This window comes from Hemitrygon akajei, chromosome 19, assembly GCF_048418815.1.
Source record: "Hemitrygon akajei chromosome 19, sHemAka1.3, whole genome shotgun sequence".
Classification (NCBI taxonomy): domain Eukaryota; kingdom Metazoa; phylum Chordata; class Chondrichthyes; order Myliobatiformes; family Dasyatidae; genus Hemitrygon; species Hemitrygon akajei.
Genome location: NC_133142.1, coordinates 39,753,895 through 39,778,129, shown reverse-complemented (window position 1 = coordinate 39,778,129; position 24,235 = coordinate 39,753,895). Strand labels below are relative to the sequence as shown.

Genomic DNA, 24,235 nt, shown 5'->3' with positions numbered 1-24,235 from the left:
CTCTATGGCAAGAATGTCTTTCCTCAGATTAGGGGACCAAAACTGCACACAATATTCTAGGTGTGGTCTCACCAAGGCCTTGTACAACTGCAGTAGAACCTCCCTGCTCCTGTACTCAAATCCTTTTGCTATGAATGCCAACATACCATTTGCTTTTTTCACCGCCTGCTGTACCTGCATGCCCACCTTCAATGACTGGTGTACAATGACACCCAGGTCTCGTTGCATCTCCCCTTTTCCTAATCGGCCACCATTCAGATAATAAACTGTTTTCCTGTTCTTGCAACCAAAGTGGATAACCTCACATTTATCCACATTAAATTGCATCTGCCATGAATTTGCCCACTCACCTAACCTATCCAAGTCACCTGCATCCTCTTAGCATCCTCCTCACAGCTAACACCGCTGCCCAGCTTTGTGTCATCCGCAAACTTGGAGATGCTGCATTTAATTCCCTCGTCTAAATCATTAATATATATTGTAAACAACTGGGTACCCCACTAGTCACTGCCTGCCATTCTGAAAAGGTCCCGTTTACTCCCACTCTTTGCTTCCTGTCTGCCAATCAATTCTCTATCCACGTCAATACCATAACCCCAATACCATGTGCTTTAATTTTGCACACTAATCTCCTGTGTGGGACCTTGTCAAAAGCCTTTTGAAAATCTAAATATACCACATCCACTGGCTCTCCCCTATCCACTCTACTAGTTACATCTTCAAAAAATTCTATAAGATTTGTCAGACATGATTTTCCTTTCACAAATCCATGCTGACTTTGTCCGATGATTTCACCTCTTTCCAAATGTGCTGTTACCACATCTTTGATAACCGGCTCTAGCATTTTCCCCATCACCGATCACAGTGACCCTGTGATCTCTATCTCAGAGGCCAATGTCAGAACGTCTTTCAAGAGGGTGAACACTTGCAAGGACAGGACTTGATGGTGTAAGACTCGAAAAACCTGTGCCAGCCAACTAGTGGATGTGTTCAAGTACTTTCATTCTTTCATTGATACATTCGGAAGTCCCAACTGCTTCAAAACAGCAACAATCATAGCAATACCCAAGAAAAGTAGGGAGAGTTGCCTTCATGATTATTATCCAGTATCTCTCACATCTATGGTGATGTAGTGTTTTGAGAGGTTTGTTACAGCTGGAATCAACTCCTGGCAAAGCAAATACCTGGACCTGCAGAAATTTGCCTATTGCCACAATTGGTCTGCAGGGGATGTGATTTCATTGGCTCTTCACATGGCCTTGAGTCACCTGGAAAATACTAATATTTATATCAGGCTGCTGTTTATTGACTACGGCTCAGTGACTAACATAATCCATTCCTACAGTTCTGATCACAAAGATACAAACCAGGACCTTAGTACTTCCCTCTACAAACAGATCCTTGACGTCCTCACTGGAAGAACATAGTCTGTGTGGATCAGAAATAAGATCTCTACCTCATTGAAAATTAATACTGCCACACCTCAAGGATGTGTGCCTAGTCCACTTCTCTATTCTCTATACACATATGACTGTGTGGCCAGGGACAGCTCAGAAACCATCTATAAATTTTGCTGATGACACAACTACTGTTGGCAGAATTTCAAGTGATGACAAGAAGGTGTACAGGACTGAGATAGACCAGCCAGTTGAGTGATATCACAGCAACAACATTGCACTCAACATCAGTAAGACCAAAAAATTGATTGTGGACTGCAGAAAGGGTAAGATGAGGGAACACACACCAGTCCTTATCGAGGATCAGCAGTGAAAAAGGTGATCAATTTCAAGTTCCTGGGTGTCAACATCTTTGAGAAATGACCTTGAGCCCAGCTTATTGATGCAGTCACAAAGAAGGCATGACAGTGGCTATATTTCATTAGGAGTTTGGGGAGATCTGTTTTGTCACAAAAGACACTCACAAATTTCGCTATACTGGGGAGAGTATTCTAACTGGCTGCATCACCATCTGGTATAGAGAGGAGGTACTGCACAGGCTCAGAAAAAGCTGCAGAAAGTTGTCAGCTCAATCAGCTCCATCATGGGCTCTAGCTTCCTCAGTGTTCATGATGTCTTCAAGGAGCAATGCCTCAAAAAGGTGGCATCCATCATTAAGAACCCTATCAGCCAGGACATGCCCTCTTCTTATTGCTACCATCAGAGAAGAGCTATAAAAGACTGAAGGCACACATCAATGATTCAGGAATAGCTTCTTTCTATCGGCCATCAGATTTCTGAATGGACATTGAACCCATGGACATTACTTCACCTCATTTTGTTTCACTTTTTGCACTACTTAATTTAACTTATTAAAAATGCTTACTGTAATTTACAGTTTTTATTATTATGTATTGCAATGCACTGCTGCTGCATAACAACAAATTTCATGTCATGTGCCGGTGATATTAAATCTGATTCTAATTCTGACCTTGGTGATGTTCAGTTTTTGCGCTAATGAGCAATGTGCCTGGACAAGTCAATCTTGTTAAATTGCTGATACATTTGACTTACAAAGAGACATATGTGACACACAAAATGCTAGAAGAACTCAGCAAATTAAGCAAACTAACCTGTGGAGGGAAATAAACAGTCGATGTTTTGGACCAAGACCTTTCATAAAGATTAGGTAGGAAGGGGAGAGAAACCAAATAAGAAGGTGGGTGGACCGGAAGGAGTTCAAGCTATCAGGTCATAGGTGAAACCAAATGAGGGAGAACATAAGTAGGAGGGGAGGCATGATGAAGTAAGAAGCTGGGAGGGATAGATAAAAGAAGGAAAGGGCTGAAGAAATCTTATAGGAGAGGGCAGTGGGCCACGGAAGGAAGTGAAGTGTGGGAAGGGTGAGGAGAATCAGAGGGAGGTGTTGGCCAAGTGAAGAGAAGAAAAGAGTTGAGAGGGTAATATGAATGGGAATAGATAAAGAGATAGGGGACAAATAATTACCAGAAATGTTTGTTTTAAAACCATTAGGTGGGAGGTTGCCCACTAGAATATGAACTGTGTTACTCCTCCAATGTGAGTTTGGCCTCATCTTGGCAGCAGAAGAGGCCAAGGACAGACATGTCAAAATGGGAATAGGAAGTTGAATTGAAATGGGTAACCAATGGTAGATCCTGACCTTAGTAGCAGAGGAGTAAAGGTGCTCCATGGACCAATCCGCAATCTGTGTCAGATCTTACCAATGTAGGGAAGACTGCACCAGAAGCACCAAATAAAATAGATGACCCAGCCTCATTTGGAATAATTCTTTGGGGCTCTGAATGGTGGTGATGGAGGAGGTGTAGCAATTGTCACACTTGTAGGGATAACTATAAGGAGGGAGACAGTGAGGGAGGGATGAGTGGGAAGAGAGTCATGTGGACAACAATCCTTAAGGGAAATGGAGAGGGGATGTACATCGATTGTTCTAACACCCAGTAATTACTCCCCTGTCCCCTTCTCTCTTTTTCCATTCCTATTCAGGTTACCCTCTCACCCCATCGCTTCCTCCAACCTGTCCTTCATCTCCTTCTGATTACCCTCCTTCTTCCTTTTATTACATGGTCCACTGTCCTATTGAATTCCTTCTTCTTCCATCCTTTATTTCTTATGTCTATCACCTCCCAGCTTCTTTCTTCATACTCCCCCTCACCCACACATCCACCCTCCTCCTCACGTGGTCTCACCTAACAACTGCCAACTTGCACTCTTCTCCCTCCCACCCCACCCCCATTTTCTTATCCTGCCTCCTGCCCTTTTCCTTTCCAATCCTAATGAAGGGTCCCAGCCTGAAATGTTGACTGTTCACTCCACTCCATAGATGCTGCCTGACTTGCTGAGTTATTCTAGCATTTTATGTGATTTGCTCAAGATTTCCAGCATCTGCAGAATCTCATGTGCTCATGAGAGATATGTAATAAACTTTACAATCCATTCAAACAGAGAGGAACAATGAATTCTGATGAATGGTCTGAAATGTTAACTTTGTTTCTTTCCATGGATGCGGCATAATCTGCTGACTGATTCCTGCACTTGCTGTTTTCATTTCAAATTAAATAGGCTCTTATTTTTGTCTTCTATTCCTGTGATCTCTTTGAGAAATCAGCATTAAATTTTCAAGTTAGTCCACAGAGTTCCCTTGGTTACCCTAGTATGAAATGTTGGACTGCGTCTTCCAAATGAATTAATGGCAAAACTCGACCAAAGAAACAAATTTCTCAAAATGCCATATGCAATTTGAGGAGATTTTAAATAAAATCATTGTGGATTTGGGTTTAATAATTTATACAAAGTGAAAAATGCATTTGGATCAATGTTTACTTGCACTTGGTAGTTCCTCTTCAACAACACTGCATATGCCAAAAAGAGAGAAATTACTGGTGAACATACAATATATAGTATTTAAATCGAAGTCCAGTTCCCATGGGCTTATTGCTTAGTGTGTACAGAAATGCACTGATGGGCTCTCTGTTGATATGCTAATGTGTTACTAGGGTGATTCTGAAGTGATTCTGAATTACTTTTCTTTGGAATGACTGAAAAGAAAAACACACTACAACCAGTTAGTAAACATATTCACAGAGCTTCTTTCATTTGGACTATAGTCTCTATTATATTGCTGTTGTAAGTTGGCAAAGGCCATAGTATAAACATGTGAACACCATTGTCACCAAATACCTAATTGGATACAATCTTAATGAAAGCTTCACATAAATCTCAAATTAGTAGTTGTAATTCGTTCAGCATGGATGATTATTGGTGTTGCAAGCTATATTTTCAGTTTACTTTTCATCAGTAGTTTTGTGATCTGATGCAAATTGTAATCCATTTATTGCCATGGAAAATGTTAAATGATTGCAGTAATTCAAAAAAGAAAGTTTGTAGTAGTATAGACTACTTTATGATTGGCTTTCATCACCATGGTGATAGGTAAGCAGTCTAATGGAACTGATCATGACAGAAAGAATTATAGTAATACCACAATTGACAAACTCTGGTTGTCATATATGGTACCATTTAGATAATTTTCAGTGGCTTGTTAATTGTTAGTAATGAGAGGCAAAAGAAACATATTAAGGTGTACTATTGCCATATTAATGACACTTTGTTTTGAGACAGAAATGTTGTTTCTTCAAATTAATATAATAAATTACATTTTAAATTGAAAAATGTAATAAATGAAGAAACATATGATGCTATGTTGGCCATTGATTTTCTATCATGTATTTAAGGAATGTGCAAAAGATGTTTTAATTGCAGATATTCTGATATAAGGTCCAAAATGCTAGTGAAACGTAGGTAAACAATAATATAAAGACTATGAAGTGTACTTCTTTCATCATATTAACAATTAGTCATAATCAATTTATGAACAAACATGTCATACTTGCCTGAGATCTGACAACTTCAACTGCAAACTTTTGTGTTAAACTCCTGACTTTTTCATCTTCACCTTCACAAATGCAAGGTGCCAATGCACTGAAACCATTCACAAATGCCAATGCACTGAAATCATCCAGCAAACTGGCTGAACCATTTCTCTGCCATTTTCTACAGCACTTTGCCCAGTCTCTCATCTTATGCTTAACCCCTGCGCCATTTCTAAGTTCAGCTTGTCCTCCTCCGTAAATACCTTCCTTTCAAAGCTGCCTCAGCACCTCTGCTATTAAAACTCTCATTCATGCTTCTTGCTTTTCACCATCTAATCAACCTTAACCCTTTCAATATAAACTAGATCAATTGACATCTCTTGTTCTTCCAGTGGTATAATCTACTTAAAAATATTTATCTGCAACGATAGAGTTGGTGAAACTGGTACCAATAAATGCAGAAAAGGCCTATTAAGTTATTCCTAACAAGGTAGATGACATGATAACTCAAAAGAGAAGTAAGCTGAGACTACTTACTTGACATTCTTGGTTATTCAACATTTCAGAAGAATAGGTGAAAAGAACAAGGACACAGGACCCATCAAGGAGGGCATCAGTGTAGTGATGAGCAGTGACAGAGAGTGATAGACACAATATGTGGAAATGATTTGGTATAAATGAGGAACAGCAGGGAAAAGAAAACATGACTGTCAGTATAGGACAGATTATCAAAATACTTTTTCATGGAAGGACAGACTATAAATTGAGAAAAATTGAATTTGTGTAAGAAGCGAACTAGAATTATTATGGGTGATTTTAATCTGCATATTAAGTGAAATAACCCAGCTGGCATGGGCATTATGAAAGAGAATATTGTACATCAGGAGCAATATGTTTCAAAATTTATCCAGCAACTGGCCATTATAGACTTACTCATGCACTCAGTGCTCAGTCCCCAAACACTTGCTCATCTGTACGGACTGTCCAGAAGTTAAGCTTTGGAACCTGAGGAGAAACTGTATTAAAAAGTACTGTTGGTGAATCCTCTAGAGAATAATAGTCACAAAATTGTTGAATTCCAGCTACAGTTGAAGCTGAACACTTTGGTTCTATCACCAATGTCCTCATCCCAAACCGAGTTGATTATATAAGTCTAAAGCAAAATAGCGTCTGGAGTGAATGGGCAAAATAGGCTAAGGATAGTTCAATTGATAAGCACAGGCAAATATTTAAATGTTATGCCATGTGCTCAGCAGGAATCTTTCCAAATCAGAGTATTGTTGAAAAACAGAAAGTTACCCATATTTTCCACCTCCACAAATAAAACCTTCCTTAGTTTACCCTGTTGTGCATTTAATATTTCAGTACTATTTGAGCAATCTTCTAACTATATGGCTTGATTAAATATACTTTATTGTTTATTTAATTCATTATGGTTTTATATATATATAAAAATATGTGAATTGCATACATCATAATACTACCACATGATATGTACACACCTCGCTTAAAGTAAAAAATGGAGTTGCACTCACATTTCTTAACTCTCTTGTTTTCCTTTGAATTAGTTCAATGTTTTGAAGTTACTAAACATAACAAACCCCTTTGCTACTTCTGTGCTGGCAAAACAGTTTTCATTTTAAATGTCAGTATTCTTTAATGATTGTTTTTGAATTTTCTGACTTCCTTGTTAATTTGACATCAATGATTTCTATGTTCTTCTAAGTTTAGTGCATAATGAAAATTCATGGCTTGCATTTTTAGCCTTTTTTTGCCATTTCCTTGTATGTATCTCACCATCTGGAACACAGTAAATTTGGCATTCTTGCCCTTTTTCTTTGTGGGAAAATGTTTACCTTTAACAATCTAGATCTCCTTTGCAGTGAGACTAATTTAACATCAAGATTTTCAACCTCTGCAGCATCTTGCATTTAGCTCTCATCCCTTTCTTCTAAATCACTTCTCAGTGGAATGCCATTCACTGTATCCCAGTTTGGAACCTTTACTTCATTATTATTTTTCCAGTACACAATAAATCCAATTATGATCTCTCTACTGCTGGTGTTTAGGGTAGCATTGAAGGTCCGCCATCTCTGGCGGTGTCCAGGGCTTCCTTTGTTGTGTCAGTAGCTTGGTTTTCACCACTGTCAGTCTGCAAGTTCTGGGTGAAGATTCAGGAATACCATTGCACTCAGATGTAGAAGGATTGCCATTTCTGAAACAGTTTTGTTTTACCAGTCAAAGTTGTTAGTCCTGAGTTGAGCCCCGAAACCTGGAGGACCAGCAGACCACTGTTATTCTGGTATCTACCCTTTGATCTATTTGGCATGGGTGACTCTACCAAGAGCGTAAAGCCCAGACTCCAGCCAACATAGCTCTCTGGCACACAAGCCTCCAAATCACGACGAGGCTGTGGTCCTCCTGGAGGAATAGAATTATGATTACTATGACAAAAATGATACTTGATTGGTGCTAATCTTCACCAATTAACCTGTAAGGCTTATGTTATGTTGATACACTTGATCAGGTTTAGATGGTTACTTTGTAGAACATGTTTGCACAGTATATAAATTTGACATAACTGATGTCCTTGATTTAGAGAATCACTCTTTTAACTGGGTGGCTGAAAATAAGCTTTCAGCTTGGTTTTAATGATAATAGTCACAAATACATCCACCTTCTTAAGTAGAGGATCATGACTCTTATCATCTATCCTGTTAATATGAATATCAACTAAAAGTGGAGAGATGACGAAGGAGCAATTTTTACATTGATTAACAGGTAACGTTCTGCACAATTAGTCATTACATTCTGTCATACTACAGCATTTCCTATTGATTTTATTTTAGCTGACCTATGGAAAAAGACAAATGGAACGAACCAATGCAGTTACATAGATCTTTGTATGAGGTGCTTTGTATGCTTCTTTTAAATTTCATATGAAAACATTTTGACTGAGAAGAATACTAACTGCTCTCTCACATAATTCATCTGTTGCATGTAAAATTAAAAAAAAATTCTGCTGGAAATTGCATTTGCTTAATGCACATTATGATATTCTATTATGCAGCACTTTGCTTTCAAACTGTGCTATACATAATCTTCAATGATTACTGAATGTAGCCATCAGCAGGAAATGCTTGCAGCTAAATTCAATACATAAAGACGGACCAAATGAGAACAAGAAAGAGGTTGAAGTGTGATGTCATAGAAAATAATATAAGTTAACGTGCTTGAATAAACCTTAGTTCTTTTCTTATTTCTTTGTCCTGAAGTTTATCACTGCTGAGTTTGGATACCACTGGTACTTTACACATTCAAGGATGCCAGAACATTTGATCTAAACTTTTTATTCACCTGATGAAGATCAAGTCTTGTGTATTTTTAATCATTGGTGTCAAATGCTTCAAAACTATTGGCAAAGTTCTTGTTTCTGAATTATCTGTGTGCGAGCAAAGTCTTCTGAATGCCAGGTAACAGTAAACAAGTGAACAAACCTGCATTAATGTTCAAGAAATTCAAACAAAATCATGTATGTATCTGTGCTTTCTCATTAAACTTGAATTTGCTTGTGGCATCAGTGAAGTGATGGGCTTTTAAATTTTATATTTTAACCAACATGCAACAGATGAATCATGTGTAAGAGCAGTTGATATTTTTCTAATCCAAAATGTTTTCATGTTAAATTTAAAACAAGCATACAAAGCACATTATACAGAGATCTATGTAACTGCATTGGTTCTTGTCATTCCCTGTTTTTCCATAGGTCAGCTAAAATAAAATCAATAGGAAATGTTGTAGAATGACTGAATGTAATGACTAATTGTGCACTAAAAGTTAGCCTGAGCACCTCTTAATAACAAAATGGAAAATCAAGCCATTGTTCTGAGGAGGGGTTGCTAACTAGATACACTAACCGGCTTCTACTTCTACCGATGCTGCTTGACAGGCTTGATGCTTCTAGCATTTGTTGGTTTTAATTTTTTTCTATTTCGTTAGCCATTATTCTTGCTGCTTGCTTTATCTTATAATGTATTTTAGAAATGTCAAGTCTCTTTTTACTGTGAAGCATAAATCTGCTTAGTCCGTGGCAGAAATCCTGAAATAATTGATATACCACTTAGTTCTGTGTGTTTACTTGTTATGGGAATCCATTTGGTGTTCATGCCAGTTGTCAATAGAGCTATCTCACCAATCCCATTTCCTTTTCCTTATTTACCAGTATACCAGCTATTTATTCTTTCTCATATGCATATCAAATGCCCCAAATGCCCCTTGACTGCCCCAAAATATAGGTAAATGGTAAAAATAATTTTAGAGTAACTGATATATCTTTAAAATGTGGGAAGAAATCATGCACCTAAAAAGGGAATATATAAGCCCCATGCAGTTGGCACATCAGGTCAGGATCAAACGTGATCCCTGCAAGCTGTATTACTGAAACCTGATTTTGTAGATCACAGCAAACAATTAGCGTTGGTCATTCAGAGATTCAGAGCTGTCATGGACTCTCTGTAAGCTTACACACTGGAAAGGTACAATATCCTCCTGAGAAGACTAGCAATGTGTAAATAGGATGAACAATTTTAACCGATCAGAATGAAGTATCTTCAATGTGTGAGGAAAAATCTATAGGAAAACATTTCCAGTGTTACTTTATATAAAGAAAATGAAAAGGCAATAATGAAATATGAGGTTAAAAAAGAAAAACATAAAAAATTGAAAAAGAATTATTTATAAACAATTATTTTTATTCATAGAGAAGTACGCTTCAGTGTCTGAAAGTTGCAAAGTGGTTATTAAGACTTAATATGTGACTGAAAATTCAAGTACATTTGTGAATCTGAGACATTGGTTTTGCTGGCACTTGTAAGAAACCCCCTATTTATCGATGGCAAAAGTTTTGAATAATATTTGCAGAGCACTGTTTGGATGGGGACTAGGAAGATAATATAGTGACTTACTAATTTTCATTCTCAATTCCACAAATAAGATGCTGGAATTATCTACTCTATTTGTTTAGTAGCAGTTTCAATTATTATCCACATTATTATTTCAAACAAAATCTGGAGTTACTGTCTTGAGGTGATAATAGAAAGGCATCCATTGGAACCAAGTGTTGAAGGAAAAGCAGTCAATTGCTATAAAGAGCTTCTTCATGAATAATACTTCAATAGAGAATGGGAAGAGGGGCTGAGAGATAATGGGATCAAAAATCATCCTGGAAACAGGACTGTTTAATTGGGAGCAGCCCAATCCAGATAAAAAACAATTAAATGTCCAAATAATCATTCCTCAAGATGCTGGACCAATTACTCTGACGGCAGTTATGGTCACCTTTATTTGTATTGTTTCTTTAAACTTTTTTTCCATGCAACTCCTCCAACTTCCACCAATAATACAATTAGAAGTAAATCTTTAATCAAATGCTGCCATAAGACCATGCAGAGGTGCAGTAACATATGCAGTGATTTGAGGTAACTACTTTTCTTAAAAAAATAACTTTTGTATTTTCATTGATGTTGATGTTTTCTTTTCAAACTATTTTGTATCCAATGGATGTGCAGCTCCTTACATTTGAGTTTCAACTCTGCTTGTACTAAATGATGAAAGACATGAGTCTTGATGCAAATATGTGAAGCATGCTTCATTAGCAGTGATTTGTTTGAAAACTGAAGAAAACTGACATATTGTACCGCCCCACTGGTTAAAAGAACCAAACTAAACAGAAAATTGGTCTGAATGTTTCCTGGATTATTCAGCTGATAAACCCAAGGCAAAATAAATTTGAGATGAAAACAGTGACATTTTCTTTGTAAATTAATTATTAATAGTTCAAGGTTGCCCTTTTGAGACCTTAATGATATTTTCTGAATGGTCAGTATTGATTGTTTCCCTGTACTGCTTGTGTCACACTCATAAATGGAGCAAATTGCCTGAGAGTGCAATGAGCTAAATCTTCATCTTTTTTTGCTCCTGGGTGTCTCTTCATTGTTAACATCTGTGCATTATTCAATTGTTAGCTTTTGCCCTCTCTGCTCGTCAAGAGGATCAAATTTAGAAGACAAGCAAAGCTGCCTGCTATTTCTTTTACAATGGCTTGGAAAGTGTGCTTTTGGTTATTCAATATGTTTTGATAATTACATGACTTATTAATCATCAAGTCAATTATATTTAGCTGGATCAGCCAAGCAAGTGCCAATGTCACTGGTATGTTCTGAGATTGGGAAAAGGACCAAATGCTTGTTTTTAATTCTTTTTTTAATATTGGTTTTTCTCACAGATTAGAGGTTGTACCTTGAAAAGGAAGTCTTCTGTTAACTGGTGATTGCACGAAAAGCTTATTTGCCCTTGGCAACTGAAGATGATGTTGCTATGGAAACTACTGTTTCTGCTATCATTCATTGGCTGCCTAGCAGGTAAAATATCATTAATACTTTTGATATGTACATGTGACTGTATTCAATATATTTGCTGAGAATAATGTTACCCTAATTTATTAAAATCCAAAAATAAATCACTTGTACTTACATTCAGTTTGATTTGCCAATGAGCAGTTTTGTTTGGAATTATCTGATGTGTTCAAAAAGAAAAATCCAAATAAATTTGATGTGGTAATGACATGTTAAATGGCTTAAAACCGAGGGTTCCTTGTGATTATTATGACCCATCCTGACAAGAAAATTTCTTGATTCTAGCAGATTTCTGCAGCGCATTGCACGATCATATATATTAGACCATGTGAACCAAAGCAATCAATTATGAAGTATCAGGATATCAATTTTACAGTAATATGAATGTTTCACATGAAATTGCCATTGGATCATGATCAGTATATCTAAAGCAGGTCATGGTGAATTTAAGAATTATATTTTGGCACTACTAAAATGTATGTTGCCTGATGTTTGAGACTGTATATTTTTTGAATTTTTCTTCTAACTATATTCTTGTAAATTAATTATATGAATTATCTGTTTTTTTTGTATTTTTAGGACAGAATGCATTTTGAATTCACAATAGTAAAGTAAAACACCAGTAGTTTATAAATAATTGATGCACGTGGACTACTTTATTCCTGATTAATTTAGATTCAGTCATGACTCCAATCCATAATTTAAATAGAGTATGATGATTAAATCTTGGCTTGCATTGAGGAAAGTTTTAAATGCTTTCAAAGGAGCACCATTACTCTTTTGTAAGGTCTGAGGTGTCAGTAGATTTTATGGATAATGCAGAAAAGCTTGCTGTGAAAATTGTGATTTGGATACATGTCAAAGTTCACACCACAACAGATGCACAATCAACTGCTGTACAAACAATAATGATCCATTTTTTTCTTGAGGATGAGCTAATTATTTTTGAAGTCTCATTTAAGGTTTTGTTTTGGTCAAGGAGATATTGTAATTTATTTATTTATGTTATGCATATGCAAGCACTGCAGGTAAGAGCCAGGGAAAATGAAAGATCTTTTAAGGTTAGGTTTTACTTTGGTGTTAGGTAAACTTGAAACATCCAGCTTTTTCAGTCTATTGTGTTTTTTTTCTACTGCATCATCTTCCACTGAAATAGACATTGATGTAAAAATGATATATGGCAAAGCAAACATGTTGTGCCCTTCTCTAAATCTGACAGAATTTTCTATTTATTTTATATTTTTAGTTATACAGTACAGACAGGCCCTTCCAGCCCAGTGAGCTGCACCATCCTGCAGCCCATCTATTTAACACTAGCCCACTCACCAGATAATTTACAATGACGAATTATCCCACCAACCGGTACATCTTTGGACTATGGGTGGAAACCGGAGCACCCAGAGGAAACCCACACAGTCACGGGGAGAATGTACAGACTCCTTACAGACAGCATTAGAATTGAACTCCAAACTCTAATGTCCCAAGCTGTAATAGTGTTCTGCTAATGACTACGTGGCCATGGCATCTCTGACTGTTAGTTGACTGACAAAGAATTTATTTGTATCCCACACATTCGTTCAGTGATCTTAGTTACTTTAAGATTGAGTTTTATTTTGAGTTATATAAACTGGGGATGTGCTTGCAGTATCTTTGCTGATGGTTAAAGTGAAAGGCTGTGATCTTGAGAACTAGTTGAATATTGATTTCAGAACAATAGTTTGCGGACAATGGAAAGAGACAGAGTGTTTCCCATTTCTGGGAAGTGCATGTAAGTACCTGTTGAATCAGTTAATTTGATTAATGTCTTAATCCTACATAATTGTACAATGATCAAAACCACAGGGAAATCCTCCAATCAGTTCCCCAACTCTGTAACTCCTTAAGTTCCCTCCATCTTCACCTAAACTACCTGTCATCTCTTCAGCAATACTGCCATCTTTGTCATTTTCCCAGACATGAGTCATAAATGCTGTCATTTACAATGTTGTCCATGTCCTGAAGAAATAAATAGAAAAACACCAACCATCATGTTCTAAGCAATTACCCACCTCCCCAGCATTGAAACCTTGTCTTCTTAACAATATTTGATTGTTTTCCTCACACAATATCCTAACCATATTTCCTCATACAATGGATATTCACTCCAGATACATTTCAAGCCCATAGTCATGTCTTAACATTCCTCCCCCTTTCAACTTCTAATCTACTGTCAAAACACTATCCCAGAGATTTATACTTCAGATTATCCTAGGGGATGGTGAAATAAAGGCCCTTGTGCATGATTACCAATGTAAATACCCCTTCTTCTTCAAGTGATACATTAGATTTCATATTTGATGTAATATTCAGAGTCTTACTAAGAGAAATTTTTTTATAACAAACTTTTTTACATTTTCAAGAAAGAAGCTGAGATGATATAATTTCTGTACTTGAACTTTTCATTCAGTTCATTGGAGGTTTGATTGTTACCTAAGACATAAGGACCAGCAATAACGATTTCCCACATAGTAGATGGCATAGTAGTCTATGGTCTACTTTATCATTTGCCTCCAAGTAGCTTCAAATCACATCCTTAGCAATCAAATCCAACATCTTCCCAACCACTAAGGTCAGAGTAACTGGCTGATAATTTCCTTTCTTCTGCCTCTCTCCTTTCTGAAGAGTGGAGTGATATTTCCAATTTTCCAGTCCTCCAGAACCATGCCAAAATCCATTGATTCTTGAAAGATCATTAGTAATGGCTCCACAATCTCTTCAGCCTCCTCTTTCAGAACCCTGCAGTGTAGACCATCTGATCCAGGTGACTTATCTATGTTGAACCTTCCAGATTCTCAAGCACCTTCTCCCTAATAATGGTAACTTCACTCACTTCTGCCCCCTGACACTCTTGATCCATTGATATACTGTTCATGTCTTCCACAGTGAAGACTGATGCAAAATGCTTATTCAGTTTGTCCACTCTTTCCTTGTCCCCCATTACTACCTCTCTAGCATCACTTCCCACTGGTCCGATATTTACACTCACCTCTCTTTTACCCTTTATATATCTGAAAAATTTTTCCATCCTCTTTAATATTATTGTCTAGCTTACCTTAGTATTCCATCTTTTTCTTCTGTATGACTTTTTTCATTGCCTTTTTGTTGGTTTTTAAAAGCTTCCCAATCTTCTAACTTCCCACTAATTTTTATGTTATATGCTGTTTTTGGCTTTTATGTTCACTTTGACTTCATCTGTCCACCACAGTTGCATCATCCTGCCTTTAGAATACTTGTCTTTCTTTGGGATTTATCTATCCTGTGCCTTTTGAATTAATCCCAGAAATTCCAGCCATTGCTGCTCTGCTGTCATCACTGCTAATGTTCTCTTCCAATCAATTTTAGCCAGCTCCTCTCTCATGCCTCCTAAATTCTCTTTATTCCACTGTCACACTGATACATCTGACTTTAGCTTCTTCTCAAATTGCAGGTTGAATTCTATCATATTATGATCACTGTTTCCTACGGGTTCCTTTACCGACAGCTCTCTGATCAGGTTCAGTTCATTGCACAACACCAAAGCAGAATAGCAGATCCCAAAGTGGGCTCTACTATGAGCTGCTCTAAGAAGCCATCTTATAGGCATTATACAAATTCCACTCCCCTTGGGATCCAACACCAAACTGATTTCCCCAATCTACCTACATATTGAAATCCTCCTTGATTATCGTAACATTGCCCTTTTGACATGCATTTTTGATCTCCCATTGTAATTCGTAAACCACATCTGTGGTACTATTTGGAAGTCTGTATATAACTCCATCAAGGTCTTTTTACTTTTGCATTTTTATTAGCTCGACCCACACTGATTCTATACCTTCCAATCCTATGTCACTTCTTTCTAATTATTTGATTTCATTTTTTACCAACAGAGCCACCCCACCCCCAATGCCTACTTGTCTGTCCTTTCGATACAATGTATGTCCCTGGATGTTAAGCTCCCAGCTATAATTGTCTTTCAGCCATGATTTAATGAAGCTGACACCATTATGCATCCCAATCTGTAACTGTGCTGCAAGTTCAGCTACCTTATTTCACACACTGCATGCATTCAAGTATAACACCTTCAGTCCTGCATTCATCACCCTTTTCAATTTTGTCTCCATTGACTGCAATCTTCCCCTATCATCAGCCTGTCTTTGCAAGCTGTCTCACCATACACTGCCCCCACTTGTAAACCAACTGCCTCATCATCAGGCCTATCACTCTGGTTCTCATCCCCCTGCCAAATTAGTTAAAACCCTCCTGAACAGCCCTAGCAAACCCACCAGCAAAGGTATCGGTCACCCTTAGGTTCAGGTGCAAACTGTCTCTTTTGTACAGGTCACAACTTTCCCAGAAGAGATCCCAATGACCCAGAAATCTGAATCCCTGCCCCCCTGCACCGGTTCCTCAGCAAAGCTTTCATTTGCCAGATCATCTTATTCTTACCCTCACTGGCGAGTGGCATGGGCAGCAATCCAGAGACTACTACCCTGGAGGTCCTGCTTTTCAGCTTTCCACCTAGCTCACCAAGTTCTTTCTTCTGGACCTCACCATTCCTAGTTATGTCATCAGTGTGATTGTGTACCAGGACTTCTGACTATTTAGCCTCCCCCTTCAGAATGCCATGGATCCGATGCAAGACATCCCTGACCCTGGCACCTGGGAGGCAACATACCAGCCAGGTATCTCCATCACACCAACAGAATCTCACTGCTGTTCCTCTGACTATGAATCTCCTATCACCAGTGCAGTCCTCCTTACCTCTCCTCTCTCCTGAGCCACAACACTAGACTCAGTGCCAGAGACCTGGTCACTGCAGCTGTCTCCGGTAGCTTATCCCCCTCAACAGTATCCAAACTGATATAATTATTATCGAGGGGAATGGCCACAGGGGTACACTGCTCTGGCTGCTCATTTCCATTCCTTCTCCTGACAGTCACCCTATTACCTGCCTCTTGCAACCTAGGGGTGACTCGCTCCCTGTAGTTCCTATCTATCACCTCCCCTGTCTCTCATATGAGCAGAAGGTTATCGAGCTGTAGCTCCAGTTCCTAAACCCGTTCTCTGAGGAGCTGCATCTCAGTGCAGCTGGTGCAGCTGTGGTTATCTGGGAGGCTGGAGGTCTTCCAGAATTCCTACAGCTCACACAAGGAACAAAACACTGCCCCTGGAGCCATTGGGGAATGAAGCATACAAGAGGAAAAAGAGAAACTTACCAGATATTTACCTTGCCCAAACCTGATCTTGCCACACCAGCTCTGGCCCACTCACACAATGGCAGTTCCTACAAATATCCTACTTGCACATGCCTTATTTTTATTCACCCATTCTAATGAGTTTCTTTCAGTGATTGTTCGCAGCCATCATTATATTCTGGAGTTGCCATATTGAAGAATCTGCGTCCTCTTTATAGAAAAATATTTCCCCAAGTTAAGGCTGTTTTTTAGGCCAAGGAGTCAATTTCATTGCAAACTACACAATAATTTATACTTCACTAAATTCTTTATAGGTAAGATTCTTAACCAGTAAGCACATCCCATAATGTCCCGGATTTCCTGCATGAATCTAAAATAGCAGACCTAATTGAGAAGTGAATATTTTCATTGGGGGGGGGAGGTGTACAAAAATCCCAGTTACTAGCTTTGAAGTGCAATAGTATCAAACATTCCTTCTTGATTACTTTAGAATATATAAATTATGCTGGGTACTTATCTTGGATGTGAATAAAGATTGATAAATGGAAGTTCAAATTGGTAAATATTTAGAAATGGGTGGGGTTTCTGGTGGTTAAATGGCAATATCATTATTTACAACCTATATAATGATCTAGTGGTGGACTGAAATAGATATTAAAACTCATTTTCTTTTCTGCTGAATTTTCTCATAAAAAATTTATCCTCACTGAGGAAAAGTAACCAAATTAAAGAAATTTGACTTGCATAAATTAGAACTGTTATTTGATATATGAAGTGATACCAAATAAGGTTTCTTGATAATTGAGAAAGCAAGTTGAACGTCATAGGTAAAATTCTGTAATTTTTAAGCAGGGTTTTTTGAAGTAATTAGGCTTCTCCCAGAAAACAATGAATTTGGCAGTGTTTACTTTGGATCCATTGCAGGTGTTAGAAACTGTACAGAATGTAGGGAGGTGACTTTCTTTCAATGAAATAAAACAATTCAGATTAAATGAAATATGTTGTTCGAATCTACATAATCAAATATGAGCCTTCATGAAAAAGATGGGTTAAAATTGCATAGCGTACAGATTTTCTTGATAAATGTATGTCAAGTGACTTTCCAGAAAATGGAACAAAAGTATGAAGCTCTGCTGTAAGTTTTCAATGCTCGCATTACAATGAATAATTAATCCAGTTAATTTAACTTCAGAGATCATCAAAAAGAAAGGAACTTGTGGTTGACTGATCCCTTAGTAATTCTGTATGTATCTAGTTGATACTGAATACACAGACAAGCCACTAAAAAGGCAATGTATTTGTTCATACTGCCATGCTAACCTGATTCCAGGAATAGTTTGTATAAAGGTAACAGTGTATTGCCTTTCTAATTTCTGTGTGTGACCTGGAAAACTGAAGGAACAAGAAACTTCAGTGATAATCAGATCTGAACTTCTTGTTAGATGAAGTACATAAAGCTCAAAATAACTAATTTAAATCAATGTTCAACAATTGCTGCATACTACCCAAGCTGAATTAATTCTGTAGCCTAATTATTTTGATTGAATAGTATCTGAATAATAGTGTAGATGACCAACCAACAGCTGTAGTCTAGTTCCTAGTTACCATTTAAATCAATGTCACAGTGACTTATTATATTAAATTGTATAATAAAGAGATTATTTCTCATTTGTTGTGTTCATTATGTTGATAAGTGGTACTTGGGAAGTCATTTATTTTGTTGCATCAACTAACAGCACTGCATAATCTTCAGTCAGATATTTGCCCAGGATTCAGCTACAATTACTTCGGATTGTTTTAGTAGCAAGGGCAGGCTTCCACTTCCTCAAATCATGTTGCGATATTACATTATTTGTATGTGCTCTCTGTCAAATTTGAGGAAGATTCACACAAACTCAGAGTAGAAATTAGGAGAAGTCAGTATATTAGGAATCCTTAGCATTTATGATAAAATATTTTTATTTATATTCTAATACTAGGAAGCGAAGTTAATGTTCTCTGGTTGGTTACACCGGAGAAGATTTGCAACCTCGTGCCCATTCATAGTAATACCGACTGAAGAAGATTTCTTTCTTGAAGTGTTGAGTACAATAATATATTCACTCCCAGAAAGCATGTTGCTGCTATTATTTAAAGTGGGGTATTTAGGACAATTTTTGGTGAAATCATGTAACATCTGTGGGGTCCAAATCAGTACTGAAAACAAAGACGGAGATCTTCCAGCTTGTTATGGTTTCTAATCTTGAGCCACTGACATCAAAGTGTCATTGTGATACAAAATTCTATATTTTATTCCTTAGTGGATAAAATGTTCATGCTGAAGGCTTGTTTTTAAACCATTTTTCTTCCCTTGTGGACCTGTTATTTTGTTTATATTCCTCTGTAGATTCACTATTTCCCCAACAACCAGAGAATTGATCCTCATCATTGTAAACTCTCTTCCATATAAACCTTTTATCTGGAGTACCTTAATTTCCTCAAGTGTTGTTTTGTTCATTTAGTTACCATAAGTTTTACATTTATTACACAGCAACATTTCCATATTAAGTCACAATCTCCCTGATGAATCAACATGACCTTTTAATTGCAGTCTTATATTTCAGAGAAGCTTCTCTTTAATCTGTAATTTTAATTTCTTAATTTCCAGCTTTCTTCATTTTTATTACTCTTTCAAAGTAAGAATCATTTTCTCTTTTATTGAGAATCTTACATTCCTTTCTGCAATTCGTCTGTCCTCCCCAACTTTATTTATTTATTGAGAGGCAGTGTGGAATAGGCCCCTTGAGTTGCGCCCCCAGCAATTCCCTGATTTAATCCCAACCTAGTCATGGGACAATTTAAAATGACTAATTAACCTACCATCTGGTAGGAGGAAAACCCACACGGTCATGGGGCGAACGCACAAACTCCATACAGATAACAGAGGGAATTGAACCCAGGTTTCTGGTACTGTAAAGCATTGTGCTAGCAAACTGTGCTACCATGCCAAAGTTCTGAACAAAGGAGGTCTGCAATTTTTACATGCTTCATTTATATTATATATGAACTATGGTTTTTCACAGCATCCCTTCAAAAAATGAATGTCAAGTCCATTTAAGTCTCTTTCAATTTTATTTCCATATGAAACAGAAGTATTTTTGTCTTGTAATCAAAAAAGATGCAACCTTTGCTAAATCTTAAACATCTGAAGCCATAAGCCAGACTCTTCTGTGATCTGTGAATTAAGATATTTATTCATTCACTTAGAACAGTATTGTCAAGCTTAAAATGTGAAAGCAACTAAGTTACTGTATTGTTTTCCAATCTTATTTATGGTCTGGTTTAGCAAAATATAAGAAACTGTAATCAGCATTCACTGTCATAGGTGCTTTTAACAGTCTTGACATTTCTGCCAACAGAGCAATTTTTTACAGCTCACTTCATGACTACCAGGAGAATGATTCCCAAGGAAGTTTCTAATAACCACAGCTTGAGAACAGAGTCACGGCAGATTTTCCTGAAGGAGCTCTAATTTCAGACTGGTACTATGCCTAAACTCCATCAATAAGAAGAATCAGCATCACATAATAATATAAGAGAAAGCGAAGTCAGTGTTTCTGTGACGAGGACAAAATGGCAGAAGATAGTGGGCAAGTGAAATCAGCAGAGCACACATATCCACAAATGGAATTTTTTGTCATTGTAGATACAGTGTTCATTGGGTCATACTACTGCTCATTTTTTGATCAATTAGCAACAAATGGAAAATTGTTCAGGCACTTTCAGATATGATTTCCCCTTGGTGCAGCTGACATTTACTGAGCATCAGACAGGCACTTAGATAAATTATCCAGTGTGCAACAGGCATTTCCTTGTTCACTGACAGAAACTGGCTGTTAAAAATGCCCTGCTCTTATAACTCAAAAAAAAAGATAAGCAGAAAATCATGCAAAAGATTTGCAAGGAGCTGTAATTAAAGGCTGCTTTATTGATGCAATGCTAGCCCCAGCATGTAATGACTGCATCTGCAAGCCTCAGATTTTCAGTGGTCACTCTGTCTCTGCTCGTACGTTATGTAGTCAACCGTTCTACACAATGTAACACAGAGATGTAGGCTGCAATCTCTGCCCACGTATTGACTCCATTGCAGTGGCAAGGGCCACCATGGTACCAAACTCAATCTGTCTAGACTGTCAGGAAGGAGGAGCGGAGAGAGGATGGTCATTCACATATCATCCCACATCTCTAAGGCAGCTGCTCCCTGGCTCCCAAGGGGTAAGTTTTAGAAGGGTCTGACTGCCTCTTTGTTCTGCATCGCAGCATCGCTCAGCAGCTTTGGTTGTTGCAGGAGCTATTATTAAGAATTGTTCAGGTTAAGTTTTAGCTGGTGGATCAGGTGAAAAGCATTCCAATATTGTTTTCTTGAGATTTCTTTTTCCTCTTGTGGGTCACCTGAATGGGCATAGGTATTTTCCAAAGTATCCACTTACACACCAAAACAAAAGGATGAAATTCTATTTTTGGGCATTAATGGCAACAGAGTTCCTTTAAAACTGCTGTTCTATTGTTTGTGTAACCTCACACAAAGTGCAGGAAACCCCTCATTTCTGTATAAGTAGGAATTTTGTTGTAATTCTGGTGAGGTAGTGGTAAATAAACTGAAGCAAATCTATGGAATTTCCTGCCACAGTCACTAAAATGAAAACTATATGTGCTGTAGTAACTTTTGAAGTAATGATAACAGTGAATTTTAGCAATTGTGGTCAATGTAAAGCCAGGAGAAGGCATGCAAATTAACCTCGTTTACTGCACAGGGCATTCTACTCTTTTCACCAGCATGAAGAAAAATGAAGATAGCAAGTGTGCAGTTGCAGAGCATAAGCAGAGAGTAGCAGTTCCCTCCTTAGCATTATACAACCACGATGACAATTGCGGTTCCTGAAGTCATGTAAAAACAAAATCAACAATACCCAGGCACAAAAGCAGTAAGTCTTACTTTTGCAGAGGAGTAAACCAGCAGTTACATCTGTAATATATAATTGTTGCTGTGGAAAAGGAGGCTATTTGTCCCATCATGTCCTTGCAGGATCTCAACTCAAGCAATTCTCTTGTGCCACACATTGACCTCTTCTATGTTTGCCTGGATTTTCTTTTTCTTTTTCCACCTTATCTTTATTTAAATCCCTTTTGGAAACTACTGTTGAACTTACTATCACTCAAACAGTGCATTTGAAATTCCAGTCACATAAAAAATTTATTTCTATCATGTCACTTAAATCTTTTCTCTCTTATTTTCTCCAGGTGACCTTTAACCTTTAATCCCTCCACCAAAGAGGACTGTACATTCTCTCCTGACCACTCATCTTTCAACAAATGTCTCCGTATTCCCTTCACTAGAAACAGTCCCAGCCCTTCAATCTAACCTTGTTACTATAGTTCCTCAATCTAAAATAATTCTCATGATTCATTCCTTGTCCCCCTCTAATCCCATGTATCCTTCCCATAAAGTGGTAACCATTGTAGAACACAAAGTGAAGCAGGTTTATTTTTTTTTGAGGGCTCAGCATAACTTCCCTGTTTTTATACTCTTTCTTGATAAAGCTCAGAACCGTCGCTGCATTATCTTCAGCTTTCTCAATCAGCCTGCCAGTGTCAATGATTTCAGGACATACTCAGTATCTCACGCTCTTTTTGCTCCTGCATCTCTTTTGTAATAATAAACTTAATTCTACATTACTTCTCCTCTTTCTCCCACCAAATATTTCTCCATAATAAACTTGATCATACCACTCGACTGTTTATATTTTGCTATGATTTATCACTATTCACTCAAAAGTTTAAAAAAAATCAAAAGTAAATATATTATCAATGTACCTGGAGTATATATCGCCATAATACTACCCTGAGATTCATATTCATGTAGTCACTCAAAGTAGAACAAAGAAAGACAATAGAATCAATGCAGTTCACATAATAGCAATTTTGTGCATCATCTACAAATCTAGACAAAGATGTGACTTGCTTTCCCAAATCTAAGTGACTAACAGGGATCATAGGGAGGAATATCCTTAACAGCAATCCCTGTGGAACTCACCTTCCTCTAGTATAATATAAAACTCATTCGCTATGGCCTTCTTTTATTTGGGTATGGATATGAGCTTTGACTTTACACTAGATTTCCGGCAATAAATTCTGACATAAGCAAATTAGCTCCACAAGAAGTGGCTGGTGAAGGTTTAAGCTGTCATGTTATTGAGGTTTAAGATGATTGAAGGATTTGGTAAACAAGGTGAGACAGCTTCAATATTAAATATGAACTATGTGGTGTGTGATGTCAAGGGACACTTCCACAAAACCATGTTGAAATCTGAATATTTTTTCACTGAAACCTGATGATGATAGCTCAGATGACAATTCAATCTGAGATTCATAGAAGCACACACAAAATGCTGGAGGAACTCAACAGGTTAGGCAGCATCCATGGAAATGAACAAACAGTTGTTGTTTTAGGCCAAGACCCTTCTTCAGGACTGGAAAGGAAGGGGAAGACACCTGAATAATAGAAATAAGAAGTGGAGAAACAGAATAGGTTTGAAAAGATGAAGAGCCTTTACTGCTCCTATCACAGGAGCAGATTGTTTTCAATTGGTTTAAAAATTCATCCTAAAGCTACGCTTGAAAAATGTAGCATTGAAGCATCAGCTTCATTTTCACTGTTTACATAGAATTGTGCTTCTTAGAATCAGTGTTGTGCCTCGAAGGAGTGAATACTACCTGTAAACAAAGGTGTTGGTTAATTTTATCTCCTTGAGTAATGTTGCTATTGCCTGAGTGAAATGATAAAATGGTAGCAATGCCAAGTGAACCAAACAAGTAACTGAATGGCCACATTTATGGTACTAATTTATTTCTTGTTAATAGTTTTGAAAATTAAGGAAATATCTGCAAAAGATCTTTTTCTTTTATATTTTTTTCTCGATTTAATTGTATTCTATTGTAGAATCATTTGCATGTTTTCAGTTGAATATTGAATTATAAGTAGTAACATATGAATTGTTTTGCAGTCTGAGATAAAATACGTTTGACCTTGAGGATAAATGTGTAACTCCTTGTGTGCTTGATAAAAGAACTTTAGAATAGATTTGTGGGCCTTGAATAAGTGTAAAAGAAGAAAGAAATATTTCCTTAATTCCTTAGATGAGAAAAGTCTAAAGATGCTGGAATCTGACACAAAAACAACAGACAAAGGATATAAGCAGGTTAAGTAGCATCTGTGGAGG

General features: G+C 37.4%; 1 protein-coding gene across 9 annotated transcripts in view; it reads left to right on the top strand.

Annotated features, from left to right (window-relative positions):
* LOC140741889 (contactin-4-like) overlaps window positions 1-24,235 on the top strand; it is a 2,152,419-nt gene that overhangs the window by 1,015,956 nt on the left and 1,112,228 nt on the right. For all 9 annotated transcript variants that reach the window (XM_073072410.1, XM_073072411.1, XM_073072416.1 and 6 more), the window contains one exon: window positions 11,631-11,766. In XM_073072410.1, coding sequence (XP_072928511.1) covers window positions 11,712-11,766 — 55 coding nt within the window. In that variant the 5' untranslated portion in view covers window positions 11,631-11,711. The remainder of the gene's footprint in view (window positions 1-11,630; window positions 11,767-24,235) is intronic.